Here is a 19,244-nt window from a genome sequence, read left to right on the forward strand (position 1 = left end):
AGGCCTTTTCCCTTTCTTGATTCTGAGCCCTACAATGTGTCTCTCTCCAAGGATCCTCAGGGGCCTGAGCCCTCCTCCTAGGCTTGGAGCCAGATGCCTGGACCACCAGAGCAGTCTCCTCATTCCCCAGGGAGGGAAGGCTTACAAAGGAATCCCTGGAACCCCTCACAGTCATTCTTTAAAAACAGAGAATGACCCCCCTCCACGCCCCGTACTCCTAGCTCCAGCCCTGACGGGGGCTGAGGTCACAGTCCGGGAGAGGGGAAGGGCTCAGCTCCTCCTCGACGTCTGATCACATGCTGGGAGGAAAGAGCAGGACTTTAAAGACCTACTCCTCGTATTCACTACAAGATCATAGAATCTGAATTGGAAACATTGTGCCTTCTCTATAACATCTCCAACAAGGGGTCCTCCAGCCTCTGCCTGAATACTTCCACTGGCAGGGAGGTCACTACCTCCTGAGACTGGACCTTCCAATGTGTACAGTTCTTACTCAGGCACAAGACAAGATGGTGCAGTGGCTAGAGAACTGGCCTCTGAGCCAGTAGCAACTGGGTTCCAGTCACACATCTGGTTCAGGACAGCATTCTGCTCCAGGACATACCTGAAGGGAGCTCAGTCAGCTAAGGATCTATGGGATAATTGGGCTGGAGGAAGACTGCTGAAACCAGTTCCTTGCTCCCTGGGGGCTTACAGCCTAGTTTGGGCCAACAGGCCCCAAGGAAGTATGTAATGGAGTGCCAGATTAATGTTGACAGTTATTGCCCACAGGCATTCAGGAGGACAAGATCATCTGAGAAGGCTGTGGAGTAGATAACTTAGCTGGATCCTGAAGGACAGAGGGAGGGAGGCAATGATTTAGGCTGGTGAAGGTGAAGGTGTTGGAACAATTCTGCTAGCAGCTGCTGTGGGGGTGAAAGACCAACATGAGCCCCACAACAACAACTCTGCCAGCACAGGTTCTTTTGATCTGCTTTACTAAGGAAAGTAACGTTAAGGGCTTAACAATCTTATTTTAATCCAACATACACATACAAACTCATTTAGTTTGGGAGGAAAAGCCAGTAACTTGAACTTCAGAGCAAATACAAATACAAACATACTTTAGAAACAGACCAAATCACAATTGAGTTACCGAAAAGCATCAATATTTGAGTTCATGAGCCAGGGAGCTCAACAACGGCTGACCCAGAGTCACACACCACTCCTGTGGCTCAGACCTCCAAGGGAGAACGCCAACCTCTGGCTTTACGTATCTTGTTCAGGGTCAAAGATGAGTCACACATGCGACTCACCCACGTGACCTAAAAGCGTCACAAAAATAGGACTTAAATCCACATGGTCTAAAAGCCTCTGATGTCACAAACATGTCACTCCAACCCATGTAAACTAAGCTTTCCCTTGGGGCAAGGAGGTGACCAAGGACTCCTAATTTAATCAAGGAAACAAAGGCCAAACTCTTCAAGGGCACTTGATTGAATAAGTGTTAAAAGCCCATCTTAATTACCAATGCAGAATGGTAGGACATTTGAGATCCCAGTGAGAGCAAAATGTGGGAAGCAAGAGCCACACTACCCTTTAAGGGCATAGTGAAACTGGTTTGACTAGAGCAGAGGCCAGAAAAGCAGGTTAGAGCAGGCAATGAGCTCGACTCTAAATCATCAACCCAGTTGAAAATGCAATGGGTAACCTTGAATAAATCACTATTTCTCTGTGCCATAGTTCCCTCATCCATAAAATGGAGGGAGTGGACCACGTCACCTTTTAGGGCTCTTCCAGAAATGAGTTCTAAGAATATGAGTGTACTGCCTTATGAGGCAGTAACCTCCTCATCACTGGAAATCCTTGAGCAGAAACTAGATGTCCTAGTCTGAGGGTGGTTGTGCAGAGGCTGTGTGTGTGTGTTCTTTTGTCCCTAAAAAGCTAACATAGGTAATAGGGAGCCATCTACAAGGAAGTGACTGATTATCCCTGTGTTTAAAAAGGATTAATTAGCTTTCCAGTGTGTACAGGAGGGATTGGAGGAAAGGCTGGAGGCAGGAAGAAATGGTGAGGAAGCTGTTGCAATAGTCCAGATGAGGGAGGGAGCCAGAGGAATGCAGCGAAGCACAGGACGGAATGTTAGACAGGACATTAACGAGTTTAAGCTTGTTGGAGGGCAACCGGACTGGTGAACAACTAAAGACATGCCCGAGAGACGAGTGATCGGAGGTACTTGGGATGTTTAGCCTGGAGAAGACATGATGTATTTATTGAGGGATGTGCTCCCTGCCTTACAATCCTTTAAAAAAAAGGGTTGTTCCAGGGGACAAGGATCAGATTTATTCTGTTTGTCTTGGGAGGAGAACCAGGGGCAAAGTTAAAGAGAAGCAAGTGAGGGTTCAATATAAAAAAAAAAAAACAACTTTTAGCAATTTTGTTGTTTGGTCGTTTTCAGTCATGTTGGACTCTGTGACCCCATTTGGGGTTTTCTTGGCAAAGATAGTGGAGTGATTTGCCATTTCCTTCCACAGCTCATTGGACAGATGAGGAAACTGAGGCAAACGGTCAAGTGGCTTGCCCAGGATCACACAGCTAGTAAGTGTCTGAGGCCAGATTTTAACTTTCGAAGATGAGTCTTCCTGACACCAGGCCTGTATTTCTATCCACTTAACCATCCACCTACCCCTTCTTACCAGTAAGAGCTGCTCTGAAGCTATAGTGAGCTCCCCATCACTGGGAGTCTTCAAGGGGAGGTTTGATGACCACTTGTCGACATCCCACTTCCTGCTCATATATAACTCAAACTAGATGACCTCCAAAGTTCCTTCTCCTACCCCAACATTCTGTGAGTCAGGAGAAGGAAGGAGTAGAGATGAGCTGTTTTAGGTGTATTGAGTTAGAGGTGAAGGTGGTATCCATCCACTCGTGTGAGTCGGGCAAGAAGTAGATTGGAAATGGGAATAGCCAATGTTGAGGTCTTAGACATCTTTGGGACAGAGTCTGGGTGGGGAGATGAGGGAGAGGGTGTACCCCAGGGAGAAGTCAGGGGCACAATCCATGGGAGTCCAAGGGTTGGACTGAGTGGATGGGAGGAAGCTATCAACTCTACCCCTTCAGGAAAGGTTTTTCAGGAGGTGAGTTGGTTTGTTTGTTTTAAGAGGTGTTGGCTTTTTTAAAGTGCTCCAAAAGCAACAATCCGTGGTTCTAAATGTTCTTCTTAGATAATTAGCCCAGGCTGGAATAAGGAAAAAGAGTGGAGAGGGGGCCCCCTTCTTCTGAACAGGACCTCCAGGCTTTCTCCAAGGACTTTGGGGGGTGCAGAGGAGTGAGGCATTAAGCTGTGGGCAGCTGAAGCCAGGAGCCCTCCACATAGGCACAAGGAGACAGGGACTGGTGGGTATTCTTTCCACAGTGTTTGGAGGTGCCCTGGTGGTCTGCTTGGAGGGCTGCCTAAACACTGGAGATCTTGAGGTAGAAGGGCTCATCAGAGATCATTTGGTCCATTCCATTTTACAGGTGGAAGGGACTTCGATGTCTGAAGGGTAAGTGATATAGAAGGGATGCCAAGGATTCTGGAATGTAGAAATAGGGCCATCTAATCCAAACCCCTGATTTTGCAGATGAACAAACAGGTCCAGAGGGGGGATGTCACTTCTCTAAGGCTACACAGGTAGGAAGTAGCCGAAGGGGATTCAAACTCAGATCCTCTGACTTTTATCACAGAATGTCACAGCATTGGCAAGGACATCAGAAGCCATCTGATATTCCAACCCATACCAGAAAAAGGATCCCTTCTGCCTGACAAGTGGCCGCCCAGCCCCTGTTTGACTAGAAGGACCTAAATTTGGGAGTACCTTGAGGGACCAAGCTGCTTCAACCGACTATGCATTTTTCAAATCCACAAGACAAAGGAAATAGGGATAGGATGGAAGTACTTATTTCAAAGTAAAGTGATAATAGCATTTTTGCTTCAGTTGACCAGTCTAGTATATCTAGTATATCTCCACATATACTTATCTAGTATATCTCCACAGAAGGAAAACTCATCACACCTGAATTTTCCTTTCCCCTAGTCCCACTGCCTTGTGAGAGGGAAATGACATCCATCAGGGCCCCTCCAGGAGGAAACAAATGGTGGCAGGTGGTGAGGTGAGGGCTAGCTACCCGTGCCCACTGCGATAAGAGGCTATCGGAGGCATTGGGGGTGGGGGCGGTGCCAGCCAAGGCTGGTCCCGGAGAAACCAGGCAGCTTTGGGGCAGCCTCTTGTGGCGATGGTGGGAACTGCAAGTAGAGGTGGGTGCAGTAGGATCATCGATTTTGAGTTGAACAGCGTCTTGGAGGTCATTTATTCTGACACCCCCTCCCCCTCATTTTCTCATTTTTCAAATGAGGAAACTGAGGCCTAGAGGAAAACAATGATTTTCTCAATGCCGCAAGGTGGTAACTGAGCCAATACTAGACCCCCAAGTCCCAATGCTCCATTTTTTTGTTCTTGTGGTCTCCCTCACACTTGCTGTTCAGTTATGTCTCACTCTCCATGGCTGCATTTGGGCTTTTCTTGGCAAGGATACATTTCCTTCTCCAGCCCATTTGACAGATGGGGAAACTGAGGCAAATAGGATTCTGTGCCTTGTCCAGGGTCACACAGCTAGTAAATGTCTGAGGCCAGATTTGAACTCAGGAAAATGAGTCTTCGGGACTCTAGGCCCTGTACTCTATCCACTGCACCACCAGCTTCTTCATTCTTTAGGGGTTTCATCTACCAAGTGGATCCTCCATGCTACCTTGAAACAAAACGTCTCTGGGTGTCCCAGGGGGAGCTTCTGAGGGCAATTGAGCCTCTCCAGAGGAGTTCTACCCACTAAACGCCTGCCTTTTTGGATGAATCATATTTTCAGGGAGATAAGGGAATTTGGAGGGGAGAGGGGAGCAGGAGTTGCCTTGCTCCATATTCTGTTCTCTTCTCCAGTCTCTAAGGAGGCACATCGAGGAGAATGGAATACAAACACTTAACCAAGTTTCTGACTTTCCTTCCAGTGGAGCAGGCAGGGCAAAGCTAGGTCTGCCCATTTCATAGCTGAAGTCATTGAGGCCAAGAAAAATAAAATTAATTCCTCAAAGCCACACAGTAAGTCTGAGGGAGGACTGGAGTGAGGAGCCATGTGTCTGGGTTTGGGGCCCCAGAACTTGATGCCCCACTTGGACAGGCAGCAGAGGTCTCTTTGGGAAGCAGGGAGTTCAGGCTGGGCAGGGACGGGCTCCAGGCCCGGTTTTGCAGCAGACTCTGTAGGTGTTTCCTCCTCCCCAGGTTGAGTCAGCTTTAGAACTCAGTCGCTCCTACTCACCCTCGAATCTGGCTGCCCTGCCTTCGCTGACCAACACAACAGAGGAATTGGGGTCACCCACAGAGCTCCCCATCCTGGATCCTGACAGGTAATGCCCTCCAGGAGCAGTATAGGGCCCTCCAACAGAGAGACTGTGCTCATCTCCGGGCAGAGAACAGGTGGGCACTATCTTCTGTAGCCACCCTAGGCCCTCCACAAACTTCAGGGTACCTTTTCTGTCCCTCCCCCAGAGATCCATCTTAGTAGGGGGAGTGTGTATCTGGGGACCAGGACTGACAACCAGGCAGACAGATGTGTCTAGAACTTCTGCCCTGGAGTTTGCAGAAGGGTGGGGATGCCTGGGTTTGTTTGTTATTTCACTGTCTCTGAAGAGGGGCCCGAGAAGGAGAGGGAGCTAGGGATGGGAAACTTGCCTCTCTTTTCCTGTGGCCATGGCACCATACAGACTTGGGGTCACATACCGCCCCCCAACACACACATACACACAGGGGGCACTAGTGCTCTCTGGCAGTATGTCCTAGCCCACATAACTCAGAGGTGTGCCACAGACAAAGGTGTGCAATACAGCCCCACTCCAGGCAATACAGAGATATACAGCCGATCTTCCACAGGACTCCGTGTCCCACATACAGGCCAGACACCTGGACCACATAAAGACAAGCTGTCACACAGACAGGTGCGCAGCATCCCACACCCAGGAGCCCATGGAGATCTTGGAAAGACACAGAAGACCCACATAACAGACACAGACACACAGGGACACAAACACACGAAGAGGAAAGGGCAGACAAACAGCCCAGTCATCTAAAGAAACAATATAATCCGTTATGCACATAGGCCAGGGCTAGCCCAGCCCAGAGGCCCTTCCCCGAGCTCCCTAGTTCCATGGCATTTGACCTTGCAGTGGGCTCTCCCCTGAGCCCCAAGCCCCTCACTCCGACTCCGATGTAGCCATCTGTTTGTCTGTCTGATCCACAGGACAGTAACCAGCACCTGAGCTTGTGGGGTTGGCCTGTCTAGATTTCCTCAGTGTTCCTACCCCAAATCCCTCACCCCACCCCTATTTGCAAAAGGAACTGCTCTCTTCTTTTTAAAGAAATTCTCCCTTCATCTTCTCCTTAAGTTACTGCTCCCCCAGCCTCACCATCTGCACCTCCCCCACCACCCCAGTCATCCTCTGGGGAGAACGAAAGCAAGAGTTTTGGTGGGTCTGAGCTAGATCCCTACTCTTAAAATGGAGCTGGGGATGAGGTTCCCTCTCCAGAAGAGAGAGCAAGGGGGAGGGAGCCCAGGGCCGGTATGTTGGGTGCTGACTCAGAATGGGAGGGTGTAGGTGGGTGAGGACGCAGGATAAGACTTGCCTGCTGACTCCAGCACACCCTGAACCCCCAGTGCAGGGAAGGGAAGGCCAGGAAGCCTTGGGAGGGTTTTGTGGATCCAGGGACCACCTCTGGCAAAGCAGCAGGCACCTATGTTTGTCTTCCTACCTGTCCTCATTCATCCCCCTGCCACTGAACAAATGTTTTCCTCTTGGATGGGAATGATACTGTGCCCTATGCCCAAGGAAGCTGGGAAAGGCCTAGCATGCTGTTTCCTCAGGCTTTACTCCCTGGGGAGCACCGCCTCCACACATACTGAATGAGGTCACAGGACAGTGTTCTGCCTGGCACCAAGAGCTGACATGAATGGACCCTGGGGCCCTGCCAGGCACAGATGGGCTCCAGAGACATCCCTGAAGCCAGGGGCCCAGGAGGGGGCAGGGGGAGCAGGTGGGGAGCCCTGAGCAGCACTACCAGGGGAGCTTACTGGAGTGAGTCCTAGGCTAGGGCTGGGGGCCAAGGTAGGGAGTGGGTGTGGAAGAAGGTTGGGGAGGAAGTCGGGGGAGGTTGCCTCATACAGGAAGGCAGAGGCCAGATAAGGGTAGAGGTTGGGGGCAGGGAAGCCCCACGGCCAGAGCCTTCCAGGGTGGGGACAGAGCGGATGTGGGCAAGTGAATCTATCTGTGGGCCTGTGCACATGGGTATGTTACCTATGGCTGCTGGGGTGTGTGTCTGTGAGTCTGCTGCATGCATGCTTGCCTCTCTAGGAGCCAGCTGTGTCCATGTGCCCACCGTATACATGGATGTACCCATGGGGACACCTGCACATGCCTATGCCTTTGTCTGAGGGGGCATTTGCCCTCCTGTCCACATTCATACAGATGCTTGCCTGTGTTTCTGGGCACATGTATGCACATCTGTAGTGTGTACTTGTCTGTACTCTCTGATCTTCTAGCCTTACCCTACCACTGCTGGCATCCACTGTACTGACCCCCTCTGTTGTCCTTCTCAGCCCCACTCCCACAGAGGCAGAGACTCAAGGCCATGTCAGGCCTGGGGGACAGGGAGAGCAAGTGACTCAGGGAGAGGCTCAGGACTGAGTGGGCGGCTATAAGAATCTTTCCTGGGGGAATGGGCAGTGCTTGTCGCTGGACCCAGTGGCCTAATCTTCAGGCAATCTCCTTAGGGAAAAGCTGCCCACAGGCAGCCTGGATATTGCCACCAACTGATGTTACTGAGCGTGCCTAGGACATCAGAAGGATCCCTCTAGCACTACTGGTTCTGGGGGCTGCTCAGCCCTGCCATCCCATGGCGTATGAAGTGGAGGGAGATACACTGCTGGATCTCAGCTTCCTTACCGAGGAGGAACAGGATGCCATCGCCAATGTCCTGAGCAGGGATGCCCGTCTGCGCCAGCTGGAGGAGGGAAGGGTCAGGTGAGGGCAGGAGCAGGGAATAGGAAGGACAGGGGTCAGAGGTGGTTGGAAGAGAATCAAAACTTCTGAGAAGACTTAAAGCACAAGATGTTAGACCAGGAAGGGCACTTAGAACATAGAATGTGGGCCTAGGAAAAAACCTTAGAACACAGAATGTCAGAGCTGGGAGGGGCCTTAAAACATGGAATGTCAGAGCTGGGAGGGGCCTTAAAACATGGAATGTCAGAACTGGATGGGACCTTAGAACATGGAATGTCAGAGCTGGGAGGGGCCTTAAAACATGGAATATCAGAACTGGATGGGACCTTAGAACATGGAATGTCAGAGCTGGATGGGACCTTAGAAGATGGAATGTCAGAGCTGGAAGAGCTGGAAGGGACCTTCAAATATTGGAATGTCAGAGCTGGAAGGGACCTTCAAATATTGAAATGTCAGAGATGGAAGGGACCTTAGAACATGGAATGCCAGAGCTGGCTGGAACTTAGAATGTGAATTGTCAGAGTTGGACGGAGCCTTAGAATAGAAATGGAAGGGACTTTGAATATTGGAATCTCAGAGTTGGATGGGACCTTAGAACATGGAATGTCAGAGCTGGATGGGACCTTAGAATATGAATGACAGAAGAGACCTTAGAACCTAGAAAGAAGCTTAGAACATACAGTAGCAAAGCATCTCAGAGATCATAGACCTAGATTTCAGCAAAGTATTTGAGAACATGTGTTATGTTATCCTTGTGGACAAGGTGGAGAGACTTGGGCTTAATGATCATTTACTTATGGGGCTTTGTGACTCAATGAATGACCCAGATAGTAGTCATTAGTGTATGGATGTTGACTTGGAAAAAAATCTGTAAAGCAGTACCCCCAGGGATCTGTCCTTGGCTGTCCAAGGCTGCTCAACATTCGTATCAATGATTTGGATGAAGACATAAATGGAATAGTTGTCGAACTGGTGAATGCTGTGAAGCTGGGAGGGAGGGGTAACATGTTAGCAGAGTCAGGATACCAAAAGGACCCAAGAAGCTGCAACAATGAGCCAACCTAATAATGTGAAATTTAATATGGATAACTATGAAGCCCTGCTTAGGTTCAAACCATCAACTCCATAAGCACAGGATGGGGGAGATCTTTTCCTATGGAAAGAAAGAGAGCCAGGGGTTTTAGTGGACCATGAGCAAGACAGTGTGGCAGACAGAGAACAATAGCTAATTCTATGCTGCATTCAGAAAGGTTTATTTGGCCCTGGTCTGATGACATGTGGACCATTGGGCCTAGTTCTGGGTGCTATGTTTGAGGAAGAACCTTTAACTAGCTAGGACTTGCCCAGAAGAGGGTAATTAGGATCCAGCAGACTGAAGGGTCTGGAGAAGAGGTGACTGGGCGGGGGTGGAACATGTTCGGCTGTCATTTAGATTAGAAACAGGTCCTGGATTTGGAATTTCCTTGTTATGGGGAACTCTCAGATGAGGAAACATCTACTAGTAAGTCAGTCAACAAGCATTTATCAAGTGCCTACTATGTGCCAGGCATCATGCTAAGCACTAGGGATTATGAAGAAAGGTACAAATAGTTAATTCCCAGTTTAAATGGGGGACACAACATGCAAATCACTGTGTACAAACAAGGTCTATGCAGGATAAATTGGAGATAATCCAACAGAGGGAAGGCACTAACTTTAAGGAGAACCAGGTTTCTTCTTGTAGAGAGTAGGATTTTTTGCTGGAACTTGAAGGAAGCCAGGGAGGCAGAGATGGGGAGGGAGAGAGTTCCAGGCATGAGGAACAGCCAGAGAAAATGTCAAGAGTTGGGAGCTGGAATGTCTTATGTGAGGACCAGCCAGGAGGCCAGTGTCCCCAGATCAGAGAGTACATGTCAGGGAGTGAGGTGTAAGAAGACTGGAAAGGTCGGAGGGAATTAGGTTAGGAAGGGCTTTAAAGGCCATAAAATGGGGATGAGAATAGCACCTGCTACCCTGGGGTGTTGTAAGAACCAAATGAGATGCCAGCTGCTTAGCACAGTGCCTGGCGCACAGTAGGTACTAAATACAAGTTAGTACGTTTTCTTATTATTATTGTCATACAGAGGATTTTCTGTTATTTTATATTTGATCGTGGAGGCCATAGGGAGCCACTGTTGTTTAATTGTATAGGGAGCTGACATGGTCAGGTCTGAGCTTTAGGAAGATCAGTTTGACGAGTAGGTAGGAGAAGGGGTAGATGACGCATGGGACCAATGCAAGCAGGTGGTTGTTGTTGGTTTTTTGTTCCATTTTGAGTTTTGGATACCCCTAAGAGGTAAAAATGATTTTCCCAAGCCCCCAAGCCAGGATGCATCAGTTAGGACTTGGATTCAGGTTTTTCTGTTTCTATGGTCAGCTCTCTATCCACTGTTGCAACCAGCTTCTCAGGTGTCATTTAGAAGAGGGGTTAAGCTTGTTCCATTGAAGTCCGGAGTGGAAAACCTGGAGCAATGGTACAAGCTGCAAAAAGGCCCATCTAAGCTGTGGTGGGAGCTGTCCAAGGTGGCGCGGGCTGCCTTGTCGGGGAGGTCTTCAAGCAGAGACACCATGATCCCTTGTTGGATATGGGTTGTAGACAGTTTCTGAGGTCCCTGCCAGCTCTAAGGGTCTATAACTGAGGAAAGAAACCTTGGGAAAGGGGAGAGGAGGCTGAGGGTGAAGGAGGCCAGGGGCATGCCGCTGGTTAGGGAGAGCTGCCAAGCCTGAGGCATTAAAGAATCTAGCAGGGACAGCAAAGATCAATGCCCACTTTGTCATCTGCTCAGCAAGCTTCGAGCATCACTGGTGGATCCTGGGCAGCTAAAGACCCTGACAGGCGATTGGTTCAGAGATGCCCGCTCCCAGCGGCACCGCCATGCCCGCCTGGGCTCTGACCTTGTTCGAGCCTCCATCCGCCGGAAGAAGAGGTCCAGGGGTGAGGAGCCACTGCTCCAGGGACCAAAGGCCCCTAGGAGTTTCCATTTGGAGCCCCATCCCACTGTCTCTGAACAGTGCCAGGCAGGAAGCAGGCATTTGGGTCCCCAGCTTGTGGGCCTTGGTGCCCCTGCCATGTGTCCCTGATTAGCCTGGCACACATCTCCTACCCCTCCCTGGTCCTCCTTATGGCTTAGCATGAAGTCAGCCTCCTGGGCACTGTGTCATCCACCCACATTGTCCCTGTGGACTTCCACCCATTTCTTCCTTGACCTAGACATAAGGGGCAGAATGTGTCTGCTGGGAGGACTGGAACATTGACCATCCAGTGGGTGCAAGGACACGGGTGGGGGGGGGGGTAGGGAACACTGAGGCCCTTACTTTGGCACAGGTGAGCCAGAGCTGGGGAGTGAAGGAGAGCCTGAGGAGGAGGAGGTGGGCTCCAGGTAAGAGGGGAAGGGAGCCTAGGGGATGCCAGCTGGGGCACCAATGGGGCTGAGAGCCCCAGAAGACCAGAGTCCTTTCCCTTATATCCTTTTCCCTGCAGTCTCAGGCTCTCCTTGGAGGTGCCCACCCCAGAAAGGGGCAGTGAAGCTGAGGTGAGTGGGGAGGTGGGAAAACCCCTGGGGATGCAGCTGTGGTGAATGGGGCACAGTTTATCAACTGAGTCAGGCAGGAGGAGAACTGCCCTGGGCTAGGGTTGGACTTTGTGGGGTTGCAGTCCAGGAGGGCTGAGCCTATATCCCTGAGTCAGGCTCCCAGCCACCTCCTCCCACAAGCCTTAGGTCAGCCCTTAGCCTGAGGGGGAGTCAAGCAAGCTGTTAAGTGAAAGTGGGAAGAGGCAGCTCTAGGACAGGCTAAGCTGGTCTCACAGCTCAGGGTTCTCAGCCCCACCCTCAGGCTCAGGACCTGGCCACCAAAGTTTGACCTCTGACCTCCCATTCTTCACTCTCTCCTCCTCACCCCCACCACCCTCCCAGCCTTCCTCTTCTCTGTCCTTCCAGGTTCCAGCCCCAGTTCCAACTGAGGAAGAGCCAGGCTCCCAGGCCCAGGCAGGTGAGCAGCCTTGTGTGGGAAGAGGGCCAGAGAAAGAAAATACTGGGGGGAAGTGGGCAGGACTGGTACTGGGAAAAACACATGAAAAATCCAGGTTTGGTTCAAGGGAAGAGATCTGAACTGGGAGTCAGGAGACTGGAGTCTAATTCTAGTTCTGCCACTAATGCTGTGTGACCTTGGGTAAGTCACCTTTCATAAACTCATTGATTGTCAGAGCTGGGAGGGCCCTTAGAACACAGAATGTCAGAGCTGGGAGAACCCTTAGAACACAGGATGTCAGGGCTGAGAGGGCCCTTAGAACAGAGGATGTCAGGGCCGAGAGGGCCCTTAGAACACAGAATGTCTGAGCCAGGAGGACCCTTAGAACACAGAATGTCAGAGCCAGGAGGGCTCTTAGAACACAGAATGTGTTCTAAGACTGTGTTGCCAGACACTCTGCTAAACACTATTTTCCCCCAAAGTATTATTTCATTTGATCTTCACAACAACCCTGGAAGGTAGGTGCCATTTTATAGATGAGGTTGGCAAAAAGAAGTTAGATGACTTGCCCAGGGCCTGAGGCTAGATTTGAACTTGGGCCTTTGGGACTTCAGGTCCAGTGCTCTGTCCACTGCACCAGTAGCTACCTCAACAAGGGCAGTGATGAACCCAAGGTAATGGAAAGAGGTGGCTACCAAGTCAGAGCTAGAGCTTGAATCTGGTCAAGAGCTGCTGTTCTTCACCGCTTAAGAAGCTATTCTCTTCCTCAGTATAATGAGAGGCAGGGACAAAGGCAGCGGGTAGCCAGCCTTTTTTTGTCCCATGGACCACTCTAGCAGTCTGGTGAAATCACTGGAACCCTTTTCAGAATAAGATTTTTAAATGTATAAAATAAAATAAGAAGGATTGCAAAGGAAACAGTAATTTAGACATTATTTACATTATCATTAAAATAATTATTTAAATTTAAAAAAATAACAGACCCTTCTCAAATCTCTGGCCCTTTTGGGGGTTTGTGGGCCTCGAGTTAATCACCCCTGGACTAGATGGATTAAGGCTTTTCCCACCTCTACCTTTTATATCGTTATCGTTGTTCTGAGGTAAGTCTCTGACAGTTAATCAGCTAACATTACTGGGTTCCATGTCAGTGCACAACACCCTGCTGGGGAGAGATACAAAATTCAGATAAGATTTGGTCCTCTACCCTCAAGGAATTTGTAATCTATCAAGGAGATAAGACACCAACACAGACAGCTGGACTACCCAATATTGAGTAATAAGGGCTTGGAACTAAGTGGCAACATAGCATGGTACTGGAGTTGGAGTTAGAAAGATATGGGCCCAGATCATGCCTCTGTCAAACATTAGTGATGTGACCATAGGAGGAAGGAAGGAAGCATTCATTAAGCGCTTATGTGTCAGGCGCTTTACAAATATTATCTTATGTGATCCTCCCGACAACCCTGGGAGGTCGGTGTTATTATCCCCATTTTACAGTTGAGGAAACCGAGGCAGACTTGTCCAGGGTCACACAGCTTGTGTCTCACACAGGTCGGATCTGTGGTCACATTTGAACTCAGGTCTTCTTGACTCTGGCGCCCCCTAGTGACCACGGGCTTGTCACAACCCCTCTGAGCTGGTTTCCTATCTGTAAATCAGGCATGATCTTAAATTGACAGCTACATGGCCGCTATTATTATTCTAACATCCCGTGGTCTAAAGCTGTTTCATCTCTGACATCCCATGCTCTGAAGTCTCTTCTTGTTCTGAGAGTTTGTGTTCTAAGGGCCGTTCCAACTGAAATTCCACGTTTTGAAGGTTCTCCCATTTTGGACATTCTGTGTTCTAAGGAGCCCTTCTGGCTCTAACATTCTGTCTTCTAAGGTCTCTCCCCAGTTCTGACAGTCCATGTCCTAAGGTCTCTTCCCAGTTTGGACATTTTATGTTCTAAGGCTCCTTCTAAAATTCTGTGATCTAATAAATATCTCCTGATGCTACCCCCCTCTCACGTGTGAATTTATGAAATCCTTTCCCAACTTGAGACTGTCACAGATGTGCAAACACTATATAATTTCCCTGGAATAAATCGCTGTATGTGTGTGAAGAGTTGGTCAGTCAACAAGCATTTATTAAGGGCATACTCTGTGTTAAGTGCTAGGGATACAAAGAAAGGCAAAAAAAAAAAAAACCCTTTCCAGGTGAGACCCAAAATGGACGGCCCACCCCTGCCCGAACTTGCTCAGCCTTTGCACAAGGTTTTTGTTTGTTTTTGAGGGGAGTGGCTCTCTCCCAGCTTTGGAGGTGTTTAGGCTGGGACAGTCACTTGCCTAGTTTGGAGGGATAAGCTGGGGCGGGGGTGCGAGTGTGTGGGGGGGTGTACTACATCCTGCACTGTTCCTTGTAGCTCCAGGTCCTGACCCCAGCTCCGGTGTAGACGGCTGGGAGAAGGATGAAGTGGTGGTGGGAAAGGAGAAACAGGAAAAGGAGGAGGAAGCGAAGGAGGAGGCTAGATCCAGAGAGGTCCAGGAAGCGGAGCCGGAGCCGGAGCTGGCGCCAAAACCTGAGCAGGAGGTGAAGGGGAAGGAGGAGGAGCCCAACCCTCCCCTGGTCCAGGTAGGCAGGACTTACTCTCGGAGCTCTTCCAGCAGGCTGCTCCCAAGATGTGGAGCGGAGGCCACGGCCCGGGGCACCTCTTTCCCTCACTCCCCATCTTCCTTTGCCTCAGAGGTCGGGGCTCTCAGGAGCCCCAAGAAAGGAAGTCTGTGCTCCCGGGACCTCCAAGTTGGGTCTCTTCAAGTAAGGGGCCAGGGAGCTTAGAGAGGAAAGGGCGGGGATGGGCACTTCTCTGGGAGTGAATGGGGGGGGGCGCCTTCAGCGCCTAATTATTCCGGGGATGGCTCCCTTGCCCCCCTCATTATTCTCTCCCCGCCCCCTCCTCCTCAGGGTGAGCCGGATCTCCAAAGCCTGGAGAACGGGGAGGAGGAGCCCTTAGGTTCCCCAGGGCGAGGTTCTGCTCCCCGCTATAGTCGCATGCTGAGCAGTAGCTCCTCAGTGTCCAGCCTCAGCTCCTCCACGGTAAGGGGCGGGGGTCCTGTACCTTGGGGAAGGACAAGGGGGCTTCCCAGACCCCGGCTTGCCCTCTACCTGGCCCTGATAGGTCACCTTTTCTCTGGGCTCCCTCCCTATACCTGCACCCTAGGTGAGTCCCCTAGTCCCATCCCCATGCCGCTCTGTGTAAGTTGTGCCCCCTTCCCCAGCCCGTGCCCTCGCTGAGCCCCCTCCCTACGTCCGTGCCCTTGCGGAACCCCTGACGGTCCCGTTGTGCCCCCAGCTGAGCGGCAGCCAGCTGAGCCTGTACAGCGAGGGCGAGGCGGGCGCGGTGCCCGTGCGGGGCTCCATCCAGTTCTCGCTGCTCTACCAGCCGGTCCCCGGGGAGCTGAGGGTGCAGGTGATTCAGTGCCAGGGGCTGGCCCCGGCCCGGAAGCGCCGCTCGGACCCGTGAGTGGGGGGCGGGGAGGCTGGGGGACTCTCAGCCCCGACCTAGGCAGGGCTCTCCTGGGCTCTAACCTTGCCCCGCGCCCTCCTCCCCAGCTACGTGAAAAGCTACCTCCTCCCAGACAAGTCCCCGCAAAGCAAACGCAAGACCACGGTGAAGAAACGCAACTTGAACCCGGTGTTCAACGAGACCCTGCGGGTAAGGAGGGAGAGAGGGGCGGGCGTGGGCGGGGCCGAAGAGCCAGTGCAAGAAGCTGGCCGGGAGGTGGGGAAGGGGCGGAGCCAGGAGATTGGGCGGGGCCCGGGGTGGGCGGGGATTGGATGGAAGGCAAGGCCTGGCAGAAGAGGGAATTTTGAGGGGAGGGAAGAGACATTGAGATGAGGGTCCGGGGGGGGGGGGGGCGGGCCAGCAGTTGGCCCAAGCTCAGAAGGCGGAGGACGGGTAACTTGTTAGGGATGGGAGTGGTCGCGGGGTGGGCCTAAGAAGGGTTGGGTCGTACCGAGGGGGTGGGACTTGAAGGGCTGAGGCGAGAAAGGGGCGGAGCTTGAAGGAAGCTGCGGATGGAGGAGGCGGAGCGAGACTTGAAGGACGGCCAGAGCTCGTTGAAGGCGGGGCCAAGGAGGGAGGGGCGTGGCTACAAAAGGACCCACCCATCCCACCCCTCAAAGTGTGGGATGTGGCCACTTAGCATCCTTAACTCAGCTTCCCTCGATCCCAGTACTCTGTGGAGCAGTCGGAGCTTGGCGGCCGCGTGCTCCACCTTTCCGTGTGGCACCACGAGAGCCTCGGCCGCAACCTTTTCCTGGGCGAGGTCGAGGTGCCCTTGGGCTCGTGGGACTGGGCTTCCCAGTCAGCCTGGCTGCCCCTGCAGCCCCGGGTAAGGAGACCCCAGACCCTGGCATCAGCCCACTAGGACTTTCTTAATAGCCTCTGCCCGGCCCTGGGTTCCAGGCCCTACTTTCTCTGGGCCTGCCTCCCGTTATCTCCTCTCCAGCCCCCGCCCACCCTGATCTCTCACCTCGGCCTCACCCCCGATTTCCCTGTCCTTTGTCACTTCCTCCCCTAATGCCGAATCCCCTCTGCTCCCACCTCTCAACCCCGCCCCCCCCATGCCAACCCTTCTCGCGCCCTACCCCCTGATGCCTCTGAGTCTTCATTCTGAGCAGTCCAGTCTTCTGATGGAGCCTTCTCTCAGGCCCCGCCCCTGGCCCCTCCTCCTCTGAGGCCCAACTTTCTTCCCCCAATCAAACACACACATCCTCAGATGTACCCCCTTCTACGCTCCCACCCCCCCCCCCCCCCCGATGCACCATCATCTCTGTCTCCAAACCTTAATGCAGCCTCCTTTCCGTTGCCACTCCCTGATGCTGCCTCCTCTCAGGTTCCACCTCCTGGGTTCCCCGTCTGCTAAGACCCACCCTGGACCCACCCTGCAGTCCCTCCCCTTGACACTTTAGCCTCTCAGGTCCCACTCCCAGATGCTTCCTTCTCTCAGGTCCGGCCCCCAGACTCTTCAGCCTCGCGTCATCACAAGTTTTGTCCTTTTTAAGTCTAGACTTTAGTGACCTCTCCTCTCGGACCCCCCACCCCCACCCCACCCCCGCAGCACCGTCCTCTGAGATATCACCCCCCCCCCCAAGAATCCCCCTCTAGAGCCTCAATCCCCCGAGCTCCCTCCTGTTGAGCCTCATCCTCCCAAAAGTCCTCTTTGGCACGACCCTCCCGAGAGCTCTCCTCTCGAACCCCATTCATTCAGGTGTCCTTCGGCCAAGTCCCCTCCCACGAAACATCCTCTTGAGCTCCACCGCTCCAAGGCTTGTCCTTTCAGACCTGAGCCCACCTTTCTGGCCGCAATCCCCTCGAGCTCCCTCCTCTCTGACTCCAATACGCCAAGCTCTGTCCTCCCAGGCCCCGGACCCTGGTGGTCCCTCCTCTCGGGTCCCACCACCTGATGTTTGCTCCTTTTGAGCCCCCCACCCCTGAAGCTTCCTTCTCTCAGGTGCCGCTCTTGCTGGCTCCTCCCTTCCCCACAGGCCCCGCCTTCCCCGGACGGGCTCCTGAGCAGGGGGCAGCTGTCTTTAGCCCTCAAGTTCATCCCAGCTGGAGCAGAAGGTGAGGGAGTCCTCGCTGCAGTGTCCGTCCCTTGGGAGCACGGAGGTGCAGCCTGATGGGACGCTTCCTCAGGACCTGGGGGTGGGGAGAAAGGGCAGAGGACCATAAACAGAGCTCGGTCTCCTCTCCTGGGACTGCAGGCGCGGGGCTCCCTCCCAGTGGAGAGTTGCACTTTTGGGTGAAGGATGCACAGAACCTCATCCCCTTTCGCTCGGGCCCCGTGGACTCTTACATACAGTGGTGAGAGCACCTCCCCTCCCAATTCACCTCCCTGCTACTCCCTCTCCCACCCCTCACCTTACTCCGTAGCTACCTGGTGTGTGCCGAGCTTCTGCTGCCCCTGGCCAGGCCCACTTCCCCAACCTGTCCCCCTAGCTCGGTGCTACCTGATGACAGTCGAACCAGCCGCCAAAGGACAAGGGTGGTGCGCCGCAGCCTGAGCCCTGTCTTCAACCACACTATGGTCTATGATGGCTTCGAGTCTGCTGACTTGCATCAGGCCTGTGCGGAGCTGTCCCTTTGGGATCACGGCACCCTGGGCAGTCGCCTGCTGGGGGGCACCCGCCTCAGCCTGGGCACCGGTGAGCAGGGCTGGGAGATTTCAGCTAGGGGCACCAAAGGCGAAACTAGATGGACTGCGGAGGGGGAGGGCTGGGGCACACAAAGTGGAGTCTGGGTAGGCAAAGAGTGAGGACTGGGAGAGATACAGTGAGGGGTGACTGTGTGGTGAGAGGGAAAGCAGAGACTTGGATGTGGTGGCCCAGGGTGATCAGGGAACCGAGGATGGAGAGGGGAGGTGGGTACTTGTGTGTCTGGGAGGCTGATGGTGGGTTTGGGAGAAAGTGGTCCTCATGCCCAGGAGTCACACCAGTGGTAGAGGGTATGTGGGGAGCAAGAGGGCGTGGGGTGATGTCAACTGATCCCCTCATATGGCAAAGGTGCTTAATGCATATTGATCTGATTGAGCATGCTGATTGCTGGGGAGGGTAGTGCCTACCCATGAGATAGTGCCTTCTGCCCCCCCAGGCAGCAGCTATGGGCTTCAGGTGCCATGGATGGACTCCACCCCTGAGGAGAAGCACCTGTGGCAGATGCTGTTGGCCCGGCCCTGCGAGTGGGTGGATGGGCTCCTGCCTCTCAGAACCAATCTCACACCCAGGACGTAGCTGTGCCAGTCCCTGCCAGGTGCTGGGGCAGGAGGGGAATCGGACAGGGACAATAAAGTCACTACCACAGCCTAAAAGGCCCTGGGGTCTGCTTGGGGACCTGAGGGGTCTGGGAGGGTCAGATTCTCTCCAATGGCAGATGGTCCCAAGGTTACTACACCAGCTACCTACAGACCTAGGCAACGAGTTAAAGAGTTCAGCCTCCCAGAACCCTTGGGCTATGGCAGCAGGGGCAGGAGAAGAGCCACTCGGGACTGCTGGGGTCTGTACTTCTGAGAGGGCTGGGCACAGGCACATCCTTTGCCCACTGTGCTCTTCTGCCCCTCCTCTGCCTTCTGTCCTCTGGGCCTCTGTCTAGCCCAATTCCTCCCTCCCTGTCTCCTTCTGTGCATGTGTCCTGCCACCTTTCTTCCATTGTCTC

The 19,244-nt window shown here is 52.8% G+C and overlaps 1 protein-coding gene across 5 annotated transcripts; it reads left to right on the forward strand.

Moving 5' to 3' along the window:
* Window positions 1-5,328: 5,328 nt before the first annotated feature.
* Window positions 5,329-18,875, forward strand: SYTL1 (synaptotagmin like 1). 5 transcript variants are annotated; one of them, XM_036745345.1, is made up of 15 exons: window positions 5,329-5,416; window positions 7,834-8,083; window positions 10,867-11,015; window positions 11,406-11,460; window positions 11,562-11,613; window positions 11,995-12,070; window positions 14,454-14,662; window positions 14,993-15,124; window positions 15,381-15,547; window positions 15,641-15,743; window positions 16,264-16,422; window positions 17,579-17,657; window positions 17,798-17,897; window positions 18,033-18,238; window positions 18,684-18,875. In XM_036745345.1, the coding sequence occupies exons 2-15, from the start codon at window positions 7,956-7,958 to the stop codon at window positions 18,821-18,823; spliced, it is 1,755 nt and encodes a 584-aa protein (XP_036601240.1). In that variant the 5' UTR covers window positions 5,329-5,416; window positions 7,834-7,955; the 3' UTR covers window positions 18,824-18,875. The 5 variants fall into 5 exon arrangements, with proteins under 5 accessions (XP_036601240.1, XP_036601242.1, XP_036601241.1 ...); XM_036745347.1 differs by having other exon boundaries at window positions 12,019-12,070; XM_036745346.1 differs by having other exon boundaries at window positions 5,415-5,486.
* The last annotated feature ends 369 nt before the right edge of the window (window positions 18,876-19,244 follow it).

Source organism: Trichosurus vulpecula, chromosome 2 (genome assembly GCF_011100635.1).
Source record: "Trichosurus vulpecula isolate mTriVul1 chromosome 2, mTriVul1.pri, whole genome shotgun sequence".
NCBI lineage: Eukaryota > Metazoa > Chordata > Mammalia > Diprotodontia > Phalangeridae > Trichosurus > Trichosurus vulpecula.